Source organism: Chelonoidis abingdonii, chromosome 1, assembly GCF_003597395.2.
Source record: "Chelonoidis abingdonii isolate Lonesome George chromosome 1, CheloAbing_2.0, whole genome shotgun sequence".
NCBI classification, from domain to species: Eukaryota; Metazoa; Chordata; order Testudines; family Testudinidae; genus Chelonoidis; species Chelonoidis abingdonii.
The window spans coordinates 46,032,804-46,055,334 of NC_133769.1; the positions used below are offsets into that span (position 1 = coordinate 46,032,804).

The 22,531-nt window shown below is 41.5% G+C and overlaps 1 protein-coding gene across 6 annotated transcripts in view; it reads right to left on the minus strand.

Moving 5' to 3' along the window:
- PTPRZ1 (protein tyrosine phosphatase receptor type Z1) overlaps positions 1-15,246 on the minus strand; it is a 211,801-nt gene extending 196,555 nt beyond the window's left edge. For all 6 annotated transcript variants that reach the window (XM_032791702.1, XM_032791701.1, XM_032791698.1 and 3 more), the window contains exon 1: positions 14,929-15,246. In XM_032791702.1, the coding sequence (XP_032647593.1) occupies positions 14,929-14,986 (58 nt within the window). In that variant the 5' untranslated portion in view covers positions 14,987-15,246. The remainder of the gene's footprint in view (positions 1-14,928) is intronic.
- Between the last annotated feature and the right edge of the window lie 7,285 nt (positions 15,247-22,531).

The window sequence follows — 22,531 nt, forward strand, 5'->3', positions numbered from 1 at the left end:
TCCTGATTTTTCACACTTACTATCTGGACACCATACGTGTGCCCATTATGTCCCTTTCCAGCAGCCTGTTTGAATGTAGCCTTATACTTATGTACATGCAAGTTAAAGAATTTCTGTAAGAGGACATGAAAGTAAAATTCTTCATATTCTCTTCTCTCCCTTCAGATCATAAACACATGTAACTGCAGATAGCCTAAGACCTGGCCAGTCTTTTCTGCAATACAGAAATGTGTAAGTGGTTGCACATCTAGTTTTGGAAATAGCAATAAAAAAATCTGTGTTTTAATCTTTTGTCATGCACGGGATATCTAAAATTTGTAGTTGTTCTGTAAATATATCTCACCAGTGCAAGCTAAACATTTATTTCCTGTTCTGAACTGATAGAAAGCTTTTCAGTCTCAAACAAGTTATAACTGCTCATTTCAAAAGATTGAGAAATGCTTTGTAAATCTAAAATAAAAATAATCATAATACTTAGGACTTATCTAATGCTTTATATCTGCCAAACATTGCACAAACTAACTAATTAAGGGGCTTGGTTGAGTCTTTAAGGCTTTGCCTTGCATTGGGGGAGGTCTGAGATGTACTAAGTCAATGGAAACTCGGGTGGTACTGTGCTTCAGAGAAGCTGAGTGACTCAGTGGGGAAATGGTTCTAATTCTTGCCACTCTATCCAACGGAGCTGGCTTACTGTGAACAGGAGCAAATGTTCTACCTCCTTAAGAATGGTGCAGCTGCTGCCAGTTCTGTGAATCTGAGAGGTACTGCATCTGCCTGAAGCAAAACGCATCTTGGAGATCCAGCTAGGATGGTGCAACTACACAGGCAGTTCCCAACACAGGAATGCAGATTGATGACAGTTATACAACACCCTTTAAGGGTGCAGTGCACTTTTCTGCCGGACCAGTTCTGTTTCTGATACATTGAAATGGGGATCTGCCAAGACTGAAATGTGCATGGTCTTCTGGGATATGCAATCCCTCGGAGGCTGCCCAATTTCCACAAAGCCCCAGATGTACAGCAACCCGACTCATCCAGAAGTAAATGCTGCACTGTTGACCAGGTTACAAACAAACAACCAAGAATGAGAGAGACTCTCCTCTCAAGCAGCTGGGCAGCAGGGAGATGTGACACTGCTTGAGAGGATAATTTCTCTCATCTTCTTTAATGTTCCCTACCCCTACACCGTCCCATTCGCATGGGAAGACTTGTTCCAGGCTTAAGCTATTATTATTAGCCTAACTTTGTGCTAGGAACAAAAGGGCTTTCCCACCCTAAATATTTCTACTTTTATTTATATATTACATTAGAGCCTGGAGGCCCCAATCAAGAGCATGGTCACATTGTATCATACAAGTACATAAAACAACATGGACCTTACTGCAAAGAGCTTGTCTGGAAAGGAGTCCTGGAAATCACTGTTACCAGTGGTGACCCCCAACCTAGAAAACACTATCATAATAGACTCCTTTCTACAGCACTGGCAGTTGTCATACTGTGGGGAATTATCACTCTTTGGTTCCTGTAGAGAGGGTTCGTCGGGGCTTGTCCTTCTCTGGGGTGGTGGGGAACCACACCGCCTCCCTTAGTCCCTGCATTGGCCCCTGGGGAATCAGTCAGCCACAGAAGTCCATCCAGCAGGGGCTGAGCAAACACAGGTAACTAGCACATCCAGGCTTCAGGCTCTGAGCGGCCTGGGAGAGGGGGAGACTGCCACCCACGCCACTGCGTCCCAGCCCAGGGCCCTAGCAGTGGCCAATGGCCTGCTGCTGTGTCAGTGGGGATCCCGGCCGCAACATACTGACATACATTCCGGCAGCGTTGGAGCCAGACTCAGGTCGGCTGCCCCCGGGCTACTTCTCAACTTCCCCTCTGGAGGTACCTGGGTCAAGGTGGTGTCCTCATGGGGGTTGATCACTATTGGGCCAAGGGATGTGCTGGCTGTGGCTTCCTGCAGCCCCCATTGGCCTGGGACAGCAAACCATGGCCAGTGGGAGCCGTGATTGGCTAAACCTACAGACATGGTAAGTAAACAAACCGGCGCAGCCTTCCAGGGTGCTTACTCTGGTGGGCCACATGCCAAAGGTTGCCAATCCTTAATTTAACCTTTTATTTACTTTTTAACTAGAACTCTAGAGTTATTCCCCCAACACCACCACTAAGAAAGTTACATTATTCACAAAATGTACCGTTTCTAATACCTAATGTCAAGAATAAAATATAATTTTGCATTACTATATAAAGTCTTTGGGCCATATTCTTGCTATGAAGGCCTGATCCAAGTTCCAATGCAATCAGCAGAAATCTTCCATTGGTTTCAGTGGGAGTCTGACTTCATATGCACCAAAAACACACATAAGGAAGGAAATGGTTGAACCCACCACACATATGCAAATGGAAGATTCCACAGGGATTCTGGATCGTTGGTGAATGTACCTAAGGGAATGTGAAGCCTATTAAACCCAGAAGATCATAAATTCTACCTGTTTGCAACTAGACTGAAGATCTCTGTAAGGCCATTTCCTCCATCTACTATATTCACAGGTTGCTAGATGGCCTACAAGCAGGAGTGGTGCCAGAGTTTCTGGCACCCTAGGCAGAATTCGGGGGGTGGCATTTTGTGCGCGCCCCATGGGGCACGCGGGAGCTTCCAGTTCCACTCCCGTTGTGCTGGCAAAGAAGGACCCTCCGCTGAAATGCCGCAGGCGACAGAGGCAGTCATTGAGCTGCTCAATTGCCTGCTGCTGTTTTCCGTGACATGTCGGCAGAAGGTCCTTCTTTGGGGCGCGATGGGAGCAGAACCGGAAGCTCCCATGCGCCCCATGGGGAGCGCACAAAATGCCACCCCCCGAATCCTGGTGCCCTAGGCGACCACCTAGGGTCGCCTAATGGAAGCGCCAGCCCTGCCTGCAAGGCAAGTATATCCTGCATGAAGCCTCTTCTGCCATCCTCATTCACTTTTACCTTCTTCCCTGTGACTTTCCTTCCACAGGAGACATTTCCATAGGATTTACTCCAGTTACTGCATGTGGGGCAGAAGTTGGGATACTTCTTGTAGTCGTTCCCTTCCTTACATATTTGTGGAGGAAAAAGCCATAGTCTGGCCCAAAGACTGCAAATTCCTCTGGGGAGAGCCTTTCTTGTCCCCATTAATGTCAGTGACAGAGATCAAATTAATTTGTCAGCAAAACTTTATGCACACCCAGCATGTTCTATAAACACTGTACAAATAGTGTCTACAATTACAGCTTTTTCATGACAAAGTCTGTGATAAAGTTTTATCCACACACAGTATCTCCATTAGGGATAAAATTTGTAGATCATATTCCAATCAACTGATTAACTTACATCTTATTTACCACAAACAAAAAACACATTTTCGGGTCCTCTTGTATTTTGTTTCTATTTCTTTCAAACTCTATGTAACCTGAAACTTTCCATTGTGCACCCCTGCATTATTATCTCCATCTGATTTATTTGAACCGATCTTCTTTCATTCAGCAAGACAACTAGACTAAGCTTAATGTACATTAAATTGCCCTAGTAATTTTTTCACATTAGGAATCTCTTTCCGTATAGTAAACATTTAAACAGTTGAGAATGTTAGTCACGTCATTTAAGATGCGCACATATTCCCAAGGGGAAGTATATATCCATCTTTCCTGGCTGCATATTTCTAGTGAGTTTCTGCTCGGCAATTCAACCACTCAGACAAATCTCTAGTAGATTAATGTGTCACAGTCACATCACCTCACACAAAAAAGTCAGAGCTCCCCATATAGACAGTGAAGAACACTGTTAGATGAAGGTACATTTTCTCTGCCAGTTCACACAATACAAATCCCACAGCTGACAGCACAATTCAGAAAAGACACAAAACTACTCAGAGCTAAAGGGCTGGGTAGTCTCCCAAAATCTTTTTTTTTTTTTTTTAACAGGTCTATTTATCACTAATAGATGAGGAGAATGATTCCTTGGCTAAATGTATTCTTGTCTGCACTTGAATGAATGCTATTGAGTATAATACTGACTAATCTGTGTTCAAATGCCTATGTTGCTAACTACAGAAATCTGCTTTTCTTCCTCTAATCCACAGATGCCAAACACTGTAAACCTCCATACAAAAATGATAAGACATGGTGCAGAAAATAAAATTCACAGAAAAAAAATAAGAAATTTACATTTTTTTCCTTTTATCCACTCTTTCTTAGTAACAAAAATTACTATTGATTGTGATTCGTACCAATCTTTAAGTTACTACTGTATACAGATAAAGTCAGTATTAAGCAAAACTAATATAAGAATAAAAGACTAAATAAAGAATACAGAGAAGGATAAATCTAAATGCCAAATATATGGAAAATAATATTAAAGAAATAAAGAGAGTGTGGTTAGAAAGAGTGAGGAAGATTGTCCCCTCCTGTGGAAATACATATGGGAGTGGGTCTGAAAACAGCAAGGTTCCTCATCCAAAGCTTCCTGATAAGGATCTGCAGATGCTGGAATCATCCTGCACGTAATTCACTATAATCAACACAGCAGAAGTGGGTCTTTAGGAAGGACTTGTATGTGGATGGGGTGAGGGCTTTGTGGATGAGGTCAGCGAGGTCACAACATTTATAAGGAGCTGCATGGAAGAAGGCATGTAAGGGAATGTGTGAAAAGCTGACAAACCAGTGGATAAGGCTGGAAACACTGTCAGAGTGGAAGGGATGGGCCAATGCTATGCTTAGCATTGACAAGCTAAGACAAACTGGAAGAGGCAGGTTATGTAGAACTTTGAAAGTGGTAACAAGAGTATTTTGTTTCATGCACTAGCAGATGGGCAGCCAAGAGAGGATTGCAAAGAGGGAGGAGACATGATAAAATGGGTGGGCAAGGAAGATTATTTTAGTAGTTACATTTTATATGGATTGAAGTGGGGGGACAGGAGAGGAAGTGAGTGTACAGTACCACAGAAATGGCAGCTCCTCATCTTTCATGCCCCACAGGACAATTTTAGTCACACAGAGAGCCTTTCGCTTGCTAAAACTGAGATGAACCAAGCCAGTGTCAGACCTGTTTGCATTATTTTATAATTATTAAGCTTCTAAAGTCAAGCACTCAAAAGTTAGGAAATACCAGAACTGAGGCTGCCTATGCACTTTGGCCCTTTTGTATGTATGCGTTATGCTAAATCTTGAATTACAAGAACACATTCTATTCCGCCCCACCCCAAGACCCATATACTAGTCCCCCCATAATATTCTTCACATGTATCGTGCCTTTCATCTCAAAACATTTATTAATTTAGCCACAAAACATGCCTCTAAAGCAGATGTTATTGCCCCAATTTACAAAAGGGAATTCTAAGGCAGATTAGTCACTTGATCTCCCTCTAAGTGCATGGAGGAAGTCTGTGGCAGAATCATGTATGATTTACTGAGTTCTAATCTAGTGCCTTATCTACGAGAGCCTCTTTTCTCCATCCAGGACAACTCTGCATCCATGTGAACAGCTTGTGTTATATGAGAAGGTTCTACAGGGGAAGGTTCTACAGTGAGGAATCCTTCCCCCAGCATGAGGAGCAGCTAATGTTGCCAACTCTCATGATGTTATTATAGATCTTGTAATATTTAGTGTTTTATTTGCAGCCCCAGCTCCTGGAATCACACAATTAATTTGACCATTTGTTGAAACACCACTTTTTAAAACCATTAATGAAGCGTCTAGCCCTCCTGGTTGTGGAGAAAACCTTGCTTGAAATAAGAGATGCTAAAGGGTTCAAAAAACAGAAAGCAAATAAAAAGAAACCTAATTCTATATTTTAAAATCTCATGTTTTTTAAGACAAGCTAATGAGTTTTTGGGCCATGACTCATGATTTTTGAGTATTTGGATTTGGCAATATTGAATAGCAGTGGATTTGCTATATGACCTCTGAGTGTGGCTATGATCCAGTGTGCATTCCCCCTCCAGAGTGAAGGATGGCTTTTCTGGACATGTAGTTGTAGATACATGAATGGAGTAGCATTATTTTCCCCTTGAAATGCTGAATATATTACTACTAATTTGGTACTCAATTTTCTGATCAACCAGTTACAAATGCTTATTCTGGGCCTGATCTTCCCTTCAGTTATCTTGTTGTAAAATCACTAGTAATGTCAGTGAAGTCAACAAAGTAACAAGTGTTACAAAAGTGGGGTAAGTGAGAAGAGAATCAGGCTCCCGGGGTTTTATTGTGAAACAAACTCCATAGTACTAGAAGAAAATGCAATTATTGTCCAAACTTCAAAGTAAATTACACACCAGAAGGTATCCCAGGACACTTCTATGTTATTTACAAAGCACCTATCAATGTACCAGATATGGGGAGAAAATGCATAGAACACAAGTTTTCAAAATGGCTGGAACTGAATAAAACATGATTAATTTGGGGATGTGTCTGGAACTGAAAAAGGTATCTTGTATTTTTAAAAGACAAATTGCCTTTATTAATATTAGGAGAACCTATAAAATCAGCTGTTTTTGCAATAACTAATTATTTAATATCCAATTCAGTATCCAGTCCAATATTGCTTTTCAAATGGAACATCCAATTTGAAATCATGGGAGTTTTGTATATGGTATAGGCACAGAATCAGGCATCTTTAAGGAATGATTTTAAGGACTACAGTTTCCCTTAAATGTATTGGTCTGGCCTTCAAATGGAACTTTCAGGCACCTTAATGCAGGCTGCCCCTGTTGGAATATTACAAGATATTCTTTCCCTAGACTTTGACTGATTTAAAAAAGAAACTAAAAGGATTTTTTTAAATGAGTTACAATGCAGGGAGAATCCAGTTCAACTCCCACTGAAGTCAATATATCTTTCCATGACTTCAGTGAGAGTTGAATTGGGACCCTATAGCATCTAAATCAACTGAAAACCAGACACATTAAAGGAACACCCAGTGATTTATCGGGAAAGTTTAAATGAGTGAGCAGTGTTCTATGAAATTCAATTCAATTAGCGCATGTACAGAAACATACATCTTTATTCATTAAGAAATGTGATTTAATGTATTTGTGTACAGCATCCTTTATTCACTGTATTTCAAAGAAGTACCCTGTAACAGTATTTCAATATAGCACTCCAGCTGTCTCATTTCACCCTTTGTAACACTAATATTTCATCAACTCTTCACTACTTTTATCTTTAACAAGCCTTAGCAAAAGATACTTAAGTCAATGAGAACTGATATCATTCGTAATTGTAACTGTTTAATTCAACCATCAAGCAATCTAGAACTAAACAGAATTCTCTGGACACAGAATATGAAAATTAAGGGTCCACCACCAGTCCTGCAAATCCTTAATCAAATGAGTAATTTGTACGCAGGTGAGTGCTCCCAATAATTTCAGTGGGACTACTTATTATACTCATATGACTATGGCTTTGCAGGACTGGTCCTTTATTCTGCAGGGCACTTATTTCAACATGATGCAACAGTTGCAGTAGCAAAAATAAAAATACCATTGAATTTTGTTGTAGCGTTTTTTGTTTGGAAGGTATCCTTAAATATTGTACAAAGATAAGATATGTATTGAGAGTATGAGGACTGGGTATGGAGCAATAGCAATCAGTATGCCCCTCACAATGACATATATAAATGCACAGAGAATTTTGTACGTTAGAATCATCCATTTGATTGAAAAAAGTTGTTTTCTAACTCCAAACTAGTTTGCAGGAATGCCAAATAATTTCTTTATCTTTATGGGGTTGAACCTGAAATGGGAATTTGGAATGAAGATCAGTTGGAGGATTGTACCCCTAGATTTGAATCCTAAATTAAGATTCCTGAATGTAATATTCCAGTTTTACATAGGGAATTTTTCAGGTATGATTGACATCTATAAATGTAAAGAAATACCTTGTTCTTTAGCATGCTTTCAAAGTAGGAAGTAATTCTGTAAAGCAAAATTGAAAGGATCCATGGTAAACCTGACATTAATAAGCGACAAAGAGTCCTGTGGCACCTTATAGACTAATAGAAGTATTGGAGCATAAGCTTTCATGGGTGAATACCCACTTCATCAGATGCATGCTTTTTACACATCCAAACTAACACGGCTACCCCTCTGATACCTGACGTTAATAAACCATGATATTTACACAGAAAATCATGTGTATGACTGGTAGGGTAGCCAGGTATCTGGTTTTCAACTGAACACCCAGTTGAAAAGGGATCCTGAAAGTCCGGTTGGCAGTGCTGTGTGTCTAAGGCAGGTTAGTTCCTACCTATCCTGGCACTACACTGCATCCTGGAAGTGACCAGCAGGTCCGGCTCCTATGCCAGGGGGGGCACGGGACTCTGCGAGCTGCCCCCAACCTGAGCACTGGCTTCACACTCCCATTGTATGGGAACAGTGGCCAATGGGAGCTAGGAGGGGTGGTGCCCGTGGATGGGCAGGGGCAGTGCGCAGAGGCTCCTGGCCCCCTCGCCGGGCCTGCTGCTGGCCGCTTCCAGGGTGCCACTGACCGGGAGCTACCCGAGGTAAGCCTACACCCCAACCCTGAGCCCCCTCCTACACCCCAAACCCCTCATCCCTGGCCTCACCCCGGAGCCTGCACCCAACCCCCAGCCCAGAGCCTGCACTCCCTCCCACACACACGAACCTGCTGCCTCAACCTACAGCCCCCTCCCATATTCTGAATCCCTCAGCCCCACCCCCTAGACTGGAGCCCCATTCTGCACCCCAAATCTCTCACCCCCGGTCCTACCCCAGAGCCCGCGACCCCAGCTGAGCCCTCAACCTCTCCCGCACAATCCCCTGAGCCAGCCTGGTGAATATGAGGGAGTGAGTGAAGGTGGGAAGAATGAGCAACAGAGGGAGCGGGGATGGAGTGAGCAGGGATGTGGCCTCGAAGGACGGGTGGGGCAAGGGTGTTCGATTTTGTGTGAATAGAAAGTTGGCAACGCTAATGACCCGTCACTATCAGAAGCTAGAAAAAGTGGATAATAAGCAATTTCCATATTTTCTAATGTGTGAAACATTCAAACGAGAACAATTTGACAGTTAGATAGTGCCACTGGATTTGATGAACTCAAAAAATCTGAAGTCCTTACTTAGACAAAAATCTTTTAAAAGTCAGTTTGAATTTTGCCTGATAAAGGACTTTTGAATTTGGCCTATACAGAAACCTGTTCAATCAACAATGGAACGTATCTACTTCTGGGGTGAAATATGACTATTTCTGATAGAGCACAGCAAATCTAAATAAAAGTTTAGTCTGGGAAGTGAAAAAGATACAATATCCAGTTGGAAGCGTTGGGAGAAATGTTGCATCCAAAAATCACCCATACTATTTCATATAGTGCCTGGATTGTCCTTAGAAGTATCCTATCCAAATATTACATCAGGCCTGACCCCATTAAACTGGCAAAATATGACAAAAATACGGTGCCACCAACAGAATCTCAAGAACTTGCTGGGGCCAAGTGTCACAACACCAGCCTCTTTTGGAAAATTCCTTCTTTTGCAGTTAGTTGATTTGCATATTCTTCTTCTTTAATACTGCAAGCCCTCTTTTCCTGGCAATTTATTTTTCGAATGTGGAACCCTTGACATGTATACAAAAAGGTGACTTGTCTTTATAGGGAAAAAAGCTTATTGAATAGCCAAAAGGATGCCTCATACTGAAAAGCAGCACAAAATGGTGCATGAAGCTATAAGAATCAAGCTATTAACTGGGAGACATGGATTCCGGAACTAACTCAGACTTCCAATCCCCAGGGGGAATATTGAGGAGCACTGCCCATTTGACGAGGAATTGAATGGTCAGCAAAAGAACAGAATCTGCTCACCCTTAAATTACTAATTAGAGGAGTCATAGTGAGAAGTGGCCACTTAAATAATGAACACAGGAAATGAGGAAAATAGCGTTAATTGGAGAATAGGCAATACATATGAAGAATAGGCAATACATATAGTTGCATGTTAATGTACTAATTCATAATTTGATTATATTCAGAATATTTCAACTATCTCCACATAATTTTTATATAAATTATGTTTTTCTTCAGGAATTAAGTAACAAAAATACATTTAAACAAGCTTAATTAGTGCTGCCTAGCATAGCTTTGAAAACTTTGCTTTTACATTGCATTAAAAGTGGGAAAAATTACTGTGCCAGCTACCTTTTATATCACACCCACAAATAGTGTACAGCATAAATATTGGTTTGCACTTAAAGCCATTTAAAGTTTCATTAAAAACATTCTCAGTAACTTCTGCACAACTTTTCAGATCTACTTTTATAAGTATAATCAATCAATACAATACTGTATATGTAGATATTCACATTTCAAAGTGTGTATATGTATAATGTCTTTTTGGTACACAAATATATAAAATCAAATATAATACAGCCACAAATAGATGGTTAAAAAATAAAATTCCCTTTAAATTTATGTTTTATCTTTTTTATTCTGCTTAACTAAATGTAATCATAGAAAGCATGTAATAGGAAACGTGCACCATCTTAAGTGTAAAGCAGAGTTAATAATAAAATCTCCACTGTGATATCATCTAGTATAAAATAAATCAAAGTCAATATTTGAGACACAAAAAATATCAGTATAAGAAATTTAAGCTGGGCAATAGGGTATGATTCTGTATTCTTTACATAGTCCAAGTCATACTGAATCCAAATGAGGTTGTAAATATGCACATGATGTATGTTTGAGTCCATAAAGATCATAAAAGCACACTTGATCCAAGGCTTTCATGTTTGCACATCCATTAATTGTTAATTATTAGGGGTACATATCAAAGTACAGCACAGCAGGTGCATTCACAAAGCTCTTATTTGTAATGAGATAATTGCTTGTACTGTACCTCCACCACACAGCTTTGGAAATAAACCCCTTGAAGTCAGTAGAATAACACAAAATGAATTATTTAGAAAAAAGTGCTCTTTTCTGTATTGATAATGGCTTGTTATTCTGATGCTACAGACTGAACTAAAACTGAGCAATGCACTGCACATAATGAAAACAAAGGGATAATTTACTAATTGGAAGATTTGCTTATTGGGTTTTGAGGGGTCGAGGGTTGGGTGGAGAGTGGAATTTAATAATGGCAAAGTATAGATGAGCTACATTCCAAAGTGATTTTTTTACATAGTTTGGGGAAACCATCTGTAAATTTTCACAAGTAAAAGGAGGGCATAGAGAATCACAAAGCAATCTGCAACATGTTAAGTTCATCTGAATATTTAAGTCACTTCAACTCAAAATGAATCACTCTTCATAATACAATTTGTTGAAATACCTTTCTGGTTTTTAAAACTTTTTTCCTCTTCAATTATTTATAGCTAAATCTGGACACTGGAAGCCACTATGATTTTTCCATAAGACAGAATGGGACAAATTCTGCAAAATCTTACAGCTCATTGACTTCGGTTACTTAGGATGTGTCGGTAAGTCAGAGCAGACTTGAAATGAGAGTGAATTAGCTGAATAAATGCAATTACAAACAGTGTCAATGATTTTTTGTTCATGGTAAAAATACCACAACCAATGCGGAATGATGTGCAACACTTTTAATTTTTTCATAATAAACACAAGAATTTACTAGGAAATCTTTATGATTATATGCAAACATTATTCTATAGTCAGAATATAGTGCCAAATTCTACTACCCATAAGGATCCCAGATGAAGAGCATCATGCTCCACAAGTAGCGTCATTGAAGAACTGACGTAATTGGTACTATTTGAAATAAACCTTATTGCATAAGAAGTCCAAGTGATTTCAGTTCTTTAACTGACTTCAGTGGGACGACTTGTGGAATAGGGTATTATTCATCCCTAAGTAAGGGCATCAGAATCAGGCCATTATAATTTGTCCAGTAATACAGCAGATGAAACCACTGCCCTCTACTCACTCCCAAAGGAACCATTTAGCCTTTGAGTTTTCTTCCCTCCTGTTCCCCTCCTATGAGTTTTTCTCATGGGTGGGGAGAGCTGGGCTTTATGTACTTTTCATAGATTAACTGCCTTATACTGCTCCCATTGAAGTCCATGGCAAAACTCCAAAGTAGAACTGGACCCCAGAGTAGACTTCCTTTGAAACATGAGAGGATATCACTGTAAGATAGTGGCAAACTGGGAACTCCACTTTATTTTTTTGAAATTACATGCAAATCAAGTTGGACCTGTAAAACACAGTAGGTTTTCAAGAAAGTTCTCTGTATATCCCTGAGGATAAAACAATAGACTCTTGAAACAACGTGCACAGCCTTCATGATGAAGATACAGTCTACCATGCTCTACAGCAACATTCCATTCACAAAATAAACTGGCGCTGGTTCTGGATACCAAAATGAATGGTAACCACTAGCCCAATACAAAAAACCCTAGTACCTATAAAATTCACTAAACCCAATGATTCAATTCTTTATTGTGAGAAAGCAAAACTAAATTATATCAAAATCTAAAACATCATTAATCTTACAGGCAAAGAGCGATAGAGTAGAAGTATTCTGGGTTGCAGGCAGAGGGAAGAAGATATTCAAATGAAATCTGATTAAAATCAGTCTAATATCCTGTACAGTGTATTCATTCATGGGAACAATCACATCATTCAACAAGCTATGCAGTCTGGCTCATCAGTCCTCAGAATGAGCTACCATTGAGACCAAATCATCCATCACCTCTAAGAAGGGTGACCTCTCCAGGTCAGTTTTGAAAACAATAGTGAATCTGTCAAGGGAGAAAAATTAAGTAGCAGCTGGTATTATACCTGATGTATGATTGAAAAAAAATGGTTTCTAGTATTGGCAGATCTTTTGTATTTAGGAGTACAGCATAGTCACACAAGTACACTGTTAGAAAGTTACATTATAAACAAACATCTTATTTCTACCACAACACAAAAGGAAGTACAACAAATGTTTAAGCAACAAGAATTTCTATTTCCCTAGAGAGTTCAAGTTCTACTAAATGCCTTTCTATTGTTTATAATATGGCATGACCACATTAACCTGCAAATAAGATGTAAACTCTAGTAACATTGCACTTCTGTCAGAAATGTAATTATGTTTCTATATCATATACATTGTGTCATAACAGAATATACCCATATTTACACATACAGATAAATAGATCTTAATTTTAACTTTTAAAATAGGAATTTTCATTACTATTAGGAAATAAGTGGGGAATATGTAGAAGATGTTATAAAAATCATCAAGTATACTACCAGAAAAGTGTAATGGTCTATTCATTTTTATATTTTATTTTAGAATAACTAAGATTTTTAGTATCAGAGGGCTTGCTGTGTTAGTCTGGATCTGTAAAAGCAGCAAAAAATCCTGTGGCACCTTATAGACTAATAGACATTTTGGAGCATGAGCTTTCGTGGGTGAATATGCATCCGATGAAGTGGGTATTCACCCACGAAAGCTCATGCTCCAAAATGTCTGTTAGTCTATAAGGTGCCACAGGATTTTTTGCTGCTTTTAAGATTTTTTAGAATTAACATTTTAGAATTAAAATTTGAATAGTGCCTATCAAAAGTTAAAAATATTTCAGTTGTTATAAAGACATTCTTAATTAAAGGTCAGTTGCACCCATCAAATTTACAATTCAACCACTTCCAATAAGCTTTTTGGAAAGGGAATTCAAATTAGTTTTTTCATTTGTCAAATCAAAACAATTACAGTATGAGGAGTTCAACTACAGTGAAATTGATTGCACCGTTAGCACGACACTGATCTTTGTTTATAAAGATTTAATGTGCCAGAAGCAGCACCACCTATTAGATGAAAAATGTAGGTTAATATCTACTTTAACAAGAGAGCTCTACTATAAAACTGGTTTTGTGGACAGATGACAATGACTGACGCTCTTGTTTTCACATAAGTATGCGAAACTTAACCAACATTTTGCAGTGTTTTGGCAGGAGCTAATAACATCAGAACACACATAATACACAATATAAAATTTTATGATTTAGAAACGTTTTTATTTTAATATATATGACAAAGTGCTTAAGACAACACTTCTAATAATATAAGTTAACTATTCCTTTAATATCTGCTTTCGAATGATAGAACGGAAATTGTAGGATTCTCACGATGCACTCTGCACGAATCTGCATGTGTTAAAAATTAATTTAGTTATGTAAGTGGTCCTGCTAAAATCAGAATACCAATACTGTGTTCAGTAAGAGTGAAACGTTAATATACGGACTAATGTATTTTTGCCTTTAAAGACATCAGTATCTTACTCATTTTAGAGCAATGACTGACTTAATCAGCTATTGGCTAACTGTCTTCTTTTTAGACTGAGATTTGGCACCATTCATTGATACTCTTAAAAATGTTAATTGCCTAAACAGGCTGCTAGCTAAAATAAAATCGAACATCCAATGTACTGTACAGGCAAGTTGATGCTTGTTGCCTATATTGCCTTAAATTGTAGATTTCTCTCTCTCTCTCTCTTTCATTTCATATGTGATAAATTTTCATGCGAGTGCATCCTGTCGGGCTGTGGGAGTGAATGGCTGGAACACAGTCTCCTCAGAAGAGGCTGATCCTGGCTCCTTGGCTAATGGCAATGCAAACAGCCTTCTATCTAATGCTTTGGTGTTAAATGCCACTTTTCAGGCCAGGGCGTGGGTGGGATTGTGAGCGAGCCCAGCCAGAGCAGCCTGTCTCTGCTAGTGGGGGCATGACTGGAGCTTGCATCCATGGAGCCCAGCAGCAGCAGCTGGAGGGAGGCTAAGGTGAGGAGGGAGAGAAGAAACATTCCCGTCCATGATGCTGACAGCATGTTTCCGTGGTGTGAAAGTAAAGGAGGCTCTGGTCGGGAATGGCACTAGCCAGAGCACAGCCAGGGCTCCCAGAGGCGCAAAGTTGGTTTTAAACCCCCCTATTATTAATACATGCAAATCTCACTCACCCGCTCGGAGGAGGCAGAGGAGTGGGATGCAAGCAAGCAAGCGCCCTAGAATTAGCATTTCCAAATCGTCTTGTTCCTCTTCTCTCTGTGGCTCTCTGTCCCCAAGCAGCTGCACCTCGCCTCACTGGGGGAATGGCTTGTGATTCTCCAGCCTCGCCTTTTAAACGTTTCCAAGTCGCGGAGGAGGAGGAGGAGGAGAAGGAGGGGGTGGGGGAACGGGACTGAATGCCTGGCGCGGGAAGCTAGCAGGGCCAGACTCGGTGCTGCATCTCTGGGACTTTCGCTGGCGCTCTCCAGCCTGCTGCTCCCATTCACCCGGCAGCGCCGGAGCTGCCTGATGTGCGCGGGTGAGAGAGGGCGAGAGAAGGCGCGAGCCCGCCCGCTCCAGCGTGTGACAGCGGGGGCGCGCGCCCGGCAGTGCAGAGACAGCTGCAGGAGGCGACCAGTGTGTGGGACTCCCTCCTGCTGCACGTCTGCGGGATGGGGATTTGCCCCTTCAGGCCAGGGGAAAGTTCGTCGCGAGCCAAAGCAGCGTCCGGGTGTCTGACTTGGCAGGGGCAGGAAGGGTTAGCGCCATTCTAAATATGCACCCTACAGAGCCTTGCAAGCCCTGCTGACTTCAGCTGGGCTGCACACCCCAGAAAGGGGGGCCCTAGGCCACCTCTGCACTGCAGCCACCTGCCCAGCAGCTAGTTTAACAACTCTCAAGCCCTGCCACCTGTGCTTAATATGTGCCCGGGCTTGTTAAGCCTGAGCCCCGGCACCTTTAGGCTTGGCAGTTCAGAGCCCCGGCACCTCTGGGCTTGTGGCATCAGTTGTGAAAGTAAAATAATTGTCTGAACCCCGGCACCTCTTTTCATTCCAAATTAAGCACTACCTATCACCCACATTTATAGGGATCCTACAGGCATTCCCTGGTGTATATTGTAGTGTGACTAAGCCCAGTGGTTTCAATGTAAGCACTATAGTGCTGTATACTATTGCCTATTACTTATATAGCCCTTTCAATCAGCAGATCCCAAAGCACTTCCTAATCTTTAAGATGTTTATCCTCCACTCCGCTCTTCTGAAGCAGGGTAGCATTGGTATTCCCATTTTACACATGGGGAACTGTGGCACTGAAAGGCTAAATGACTTGCCCAAGCTCACACAGGAAGGTCGTGAACCCCATCTCCCATGTCCTAAGCCAGCGCACCAACCCCTGCATCATCCTTCCTCTCTGCTCTGTGACAGGAAGCACAGAAGAATACTGGATTCATCTGAAACTGTGGGAGTGGTGGTGGTGGTGAAGAGATGGAGGTAGCAGAATAAAATGAACTATGATAACATGATCAGAATATCAGAATTAGCATTATTTCCCTTGTAAAATGAACCACAGAATCTTTAATGACCACTTGTTGCAAGGTTTGGTAAGGAAATTGAAGAAGGCTAGGCAGTATGTGATTTTGGTGCTGTATTGATAAGTCAACCAGTATGTGTCAGTTTCTCTTCAGGAAAGAGGTGATGGACTTCCTTAGGCCAGTTTTCTGGACTGCCTGAAAGATGATCTGATTCAGCAACTTCACTGACATTAGGAGCAAGGGATTAAGACTCTGGAACAAAAATGTTAACATTCGGTGTTTCAGCATTTATATGAAATCAACATCATATGCTGAAAATCTGTAATGAAGCAGAAATATATCAATAGCACTGATTTTAGGATGAAAGAACAATTCTGGGATTTTGAATGCCTATATCCACCAATTAGCCACACAACAAAAATATGTTCAAAGAGCTTAGGCTGTTGCATCTATGATGCCTTGGTTTGCAAAACACAGTATTTTATAATAAAGTGCTGAACATATCCTGCTTAGAAAATGGATTGACAGTCCTGTCCTTAATATTATTAAAGAGTCCATATGATACCCCACTCTATACCAAATCCCAAGGAGTGGAAGGTAATAACAGTCTGAATTATTTTTAATACAGTTTTGTGTTTGCAATACTATCCCCATCTGAGCTAAACCATCCACTCTGTTTGTATGTGATGTGACTTTTAATGGCTGGAGATACTGAAGTGTAATTTCACTTCACGCTTTATAGTTACTTTATTCTATTGGAGCTTTGTTATTCCTCATGTACTGGTAGCATATTCTTCTGTCTACTTCACAAAAAAGAAAGAAAAAACTCTTGCGTCAGCTTTTCATTTCACATTTCTGGCTGCTGACAATTCAAGTACCTGACTGGGCAGTTATGAGATGTCTTGAAACAAAGCAAATTGGAAAGTTCTGAGAAAACAAAAGCAATACAAGGAATTATCATTAATATTTAGGAATGTAGGAAGTTGACTGTGTTAAATGGCAAACTGCTGACGTGTCTTATTGTGCAGGTTCAGTATCTTCCACTATGTTATATGATGTACATAGGAATGGAGGCTGGTTTATTAGTAGAAGTAGAATGACAGTCTTGTTAACACAGTATTGTTGTAGCCAGGAGGATATTAGAGACACAAGGTGGGCTAGTACAATAAAAGATATTTCCACACCCACTCAGTCTTGCTAACAGAATACAATTTATCACATGAACAATAAAGTTTTATGTATTAAGCTTTCACATCAAATGATGATATTTCAAGATATTCCTGGGGGGAAATGTTTTCCATGTTACCTGTCGAGGCTCATATTCTGACAGGTGCCAGGTATAATGGTCCCCAGATGTGCATGCATACATGTTGCAAAAGCAGTGTTAATGTTAATGTGTATTGTGGCCAAGATCAGCCTCACCCTCCACACACAACATTACTGTACAATTCATACTCAGAGAAGGAATAATAAGCACTTGTACAATACTTTACATCTTCACAAGCATGTATATTAACATGTTAAGGAATAATCTGTGAAGAGGCCTGTGCTTAAAGGCCACTGCAGGGTCAGAACGCATATACTCCAACACTCCAGATCAGATTCTTCATTGGCTTACATCTTGTCTAGAAATTTTAATTCAGCCAAAAAGAAGGTCATATATCTAGGAAAAAAGAATGTAGGCTGTACCTATAGAATGGGGAACTGCAGCTCTGAAAACAGGCTCTCCATAAGGCACTTAAGGATCATGTGACCAACAGCCTATGAGCTCTTAGTATAGTCCTTGGAGATATAAATAGGGGAATATCAACCAAGAGAAGAGAAGTGGTTTTACCCTTGTGTACAGCAACTGGGATCCACACTACTGGAAAACTGTAACTATAAACTTTAAAAAAAGATATTGAAAAATTAGAGAGGGTTCAAAAAAGAGATATACAAGAATCCAGAAAATATGTCTTGCAATGAGAGATACAATCAGGAACTCAATCCATGTAGTTTATCAAAGAAGATTAAGAGATTATTTGATCACAGTATGTAAGTGTCACTGTCTCTGGATAAACTGCCCCTTTCAAGACTCTTATCCAGGCCCTTGAGTGTACTCCTTTCAAGTGACAAGCCTGTGCCTCCACCCTTCTTTGGGGTGGGATCCCATGAGCCAACAGCACTTCAGCAAAGCCTCTGGTTTATACCCCAGGGGGCCAACCATGCTACCCAGCAGGCCCAATGGGCCTGGCACTTGCAGGAGTTTCGTGTGGGATAGTAGCAGTATACAGTGGCACAGAGACAGCTTCTTCAAAATAAAGTATGGTTTATTAGCCAAAAGGTTCACAGCACTCAGCCCTGGTCTATATTACAAAGTTGGGTCAAATTTAGCCACATTAGGTCGATTTTATAAGCAATGCAGCTACACAACCAACACCGTTCCGACAACTTAAAGGGCTCTTAAAATCGACTGCTTTATTCTCCCCAGTGAGGGGAGTAGCACTAAAATTGACCTTGCTGTGTTGAATTTGGGGTAGTGCAAACGCAATTTGACAGAATTGGCCTCCAAGAGCTATCCCAGAGTGTTCCAATGTGACCGCTCTGGACAGCACTTTCAACTCCAATGCACTAGCCAGGTACACAGGAAAAGCCCTGGAAAATTTTGAATTTCATTTCCTGTTTGGTCAGCGTGGCAAGCTCAGCAGAACAGGTGACCAGTTAGTCCCAGAATCACAAATGAGCTCCAGGATGGACCGAATGGGAGACACTGGATCTGATTGCTGTATGGGGAGAAGAATCTGTGCAGGCCAAACTCCAATCAAGAAGAAGAAATGCTAATATATATGCCAAAATCGCACAGGGCATGGTGGAGAAAAGCCTATAACAGGGGTACACAGCAGTGCTGCTTGAAAGTTAAGGAGCTCAGGCAAGCCTACCAAAAGACAAAGGAGGCAAACGGTTGCTCCGGGTCAGAGCCTCATACATACCGCTTCTGTGATCAGCTACATGGCATTCTAGGGGGTGACCCTACCACTACCCCACCATTGTCCAGGGACACCTGCAAGGGGGGAGTCTCACGCAACGTGGAGTAGGATTTGTGGATGAGGAATAGGAGGAGGAGAATGCACAGCAGGCAACCGGAGAATCTGTTTTCCCCGGCAGCCAGGACCTTTTCATCACCCTGGAGCCAATACCCTCCCAAGGCAGGTTCCCGGACCCTGAAGCCAGAGAAGGCACGTCTGGTGAGTGCACATTTGTAACTACAGTACAGGGTTTAAAAGCAATAGTATTTAATGTATGATTTGCCCTGAAGAATTGGGATGCATTTGCAGCTAGTACAGCTACTGGAAAAGTCTGTTAAAATGTCTGGGGATGGACCAAGAATCCTCCAGGGACATCTCCATGAAGCTGTCCTGGAGGTATTCTGAAAGCCTTTGCAGAAGGTTTCTGGGGAGCGCTGCCTTATTTCGTCCTCCATGTCCTTTACCACGCCAAGCCAGTAGCAAGTAGTCTGGAATCACTGCAGCACAAAGCATGGCAGCGAATGGTCCTAGGTTTTAGTCATATCCAAGCAACATTCGGTTTTTATCTTTCTATGTCAGCCTCAGGAGAGTGATATCATTCATGGTCACCTAGCTGAAATAAGGGAATTTTTGTAAGGGAACAGTAAAAGGACCCTATTCATGCTGGCCTGTTTGTTTTTGGCTAAAAGGAATCATCCCTGAGACTAGCCACACTTGGGAGTAGGAGGAAAGGTGTGCTGCACATCCACCCTAAAACAGCAGCCCCTCCTTTTAAATGGCAAACCCAACCAGCATTGCTTGCTGTGGGAAAGGAGGGATTGCAGTTTGAAACCATTCCCACATGTTATGAAGGCAGAAGAAGCCAACCTTGCGTACCCTTTGGCTTACTATGGCTGCCTGGAAACTGAATTCTGTTGCCCAGCTGTGTGTGATGTGTCACCATACCAGCAGGCACTCAATATAAAAGGCAAAATGTGACCTTGTACCTAAAGCACATGTGCTGTCTACTGTGAATTGCTTCATTCACTGTGAAAGAGTCTCCCTTTTGTTCTCAGAAATGTATCATCTTAAATGTTACTCTCCCTTTTTATCCCCCTGCAGGTGCAAAGTTTCTATGTTCTCCCTATTATCTCCATTCCTGAGGTTATTGCAGATTAGAAGGTGAAAAAAACACACTTGCAATGACATGTTCTCTGAGCTCATGCAGTCCTCCTGCACTGATAGGGCACAGCTGAATGCATGGAGGCAATCAGTGACAGAGGCCAGGAAAGCATTAAGTGAGCGCAATCAGAAGATGCAGAAGGTGATGCTGAGTCTAATGGAGGAGCAAACAGACATGATCAGGCATCTGGTGGAGCTGCAGGAAAGGCAACAAGAGCACAGATTGACGCTGCATCCACTGTATAATCTCCTGCCCTCCTCCCCAAGGTCCATATCCTCCTCACCCAGACACCCAAGAATGCAGGGGGGGAGGCTCCAGCCACCCAGTCACTCCATTCCAGAGGGTGGCCCAAGCAACAGAAGGCTATCATTCAAACAGTTTTGATTTGTAGTGTGGCTACAGTAAGCAATCTGGCCTTGTCCTTCCCTCGTCCCCGCCTCCCACACCCCACCTGGGCTACCTTGTCATTTATCTCACTTTTTTAAAATTAATAAAGAAAGAATGCATGGTTTCAAAACAATAGTGACTTTATTTCCTTTGCCAGCTGTGATCGAAGGTGGGAGGGTGGTTAGCTTACAGGGAATTAAAATCAACAAAGAGAGAGGGTTTGCATCAAGGAGAAACACACACAACAGTCACACCATAGCCTGGCCAATCATGAAACTGGTTTTCAAAGCCTTTCTGATGCTCTGCATGCTGAGCTGTGCTCTTCTAATTGCCTTGGAGTCTGGCTGCTCAAAATCGGCCACCAGGCAATTTGCCTCAGCCTCCCACACTGCCATAAATGTCTCCCCGTTACTCTCACAGATATTATGGAGCACACAACAAGCAGCAATGACAATGGGAATATTGGTTGGCTGAGGTCTATCCTAGTCAGCAAACAGCACCATCGAGCTTTTAAACATCCAAAGGCACAACAGCAGCACTGAGCTGAGCGGGCTCCATGCTTGCTGTGCTATGGTGTCTGCATGGGTAACCCAGGAAAAAAGGTGTGAAACAACTGTCTGCTGTTGCTTTCATGAAGGGAGGGAGGGGAAACTGATCACATGTACTCAAAACCACCTGCGACAATGTTTTTGCCCCATCAGGCATTGGGAGCTTAACCCAGAATTTCAATGGGCAGTGAAGACTGTGGGGACTGTGAGATAGTTACCCACAGTGCACCACTCCGTGAGTCAATGCTAGCCATGGTATTGAGAATGCACTCCGCCGATTTAATGTGCTTAGTGAGGACATACACAATTGACTGTATAAAATCGCTTTCTAAATATTGACTTCTATAAAATCGACCTAATTTCGTAGTGTAGACATACCCTCAGAGAAGTGTTTTACCTATGCTTGGCATTCCCCTCCAGCCCCTAGGAAGACATGATTAGCCTTGGTGCCCCAGTTCTCTTTGGAACCAAGTTATAGCCTGCTTGCTGCAGACCCTGATTCCATCCATCTGTGTCAGCTTGCCACAGCTAACATTCCCCACCCCCAACCCACACAGACACACTTTCTGTAGGGCAGAGCTTTTAATTAACAATATCTTTTGATCTCCAGGTTCTCAGCCTTGGAAAAACCACCATGGAACCAGGCTTGGGGCTGAAGAGTCTTCTCATAACTGTTATTTACCTGATATTGTGTTTCTGCATTTGTTGGGACACTCCTCATCTAGGTCATAGTGGTTGTCTTTCCTGCTTGATTCCCCTAATAGCCCACTTTTGAACTAACTCCACAGCAAGTAACCCATCTGTGACATTACACCCCATATTCTTCATAGAAATATTGTTATGATATGAATATGGCATACTTATGGTATGTTTTATGCAAGATGGGTCACGTGAGGTATCATTGGAAAGGTTATGATTTACTGAATGTGATTATCCAATTCGTATGCATGTATCATTCCTGTACCTGAAGTTAGGAATATTGACTATATAACAATTACAACTGTGTGTGTACTTGGGGAATGCCCACCAGCTAGTAGGCAATCAGGCTGGATGGGCCATTAGAAAGGAAAATAGGACTTTGAAGATACTAATCTCTCTCCTTCCTGAGATGCTGCTTTGTTGCTACAAGGTCCCATTTTGAACTGATATTTTTCAAATGGA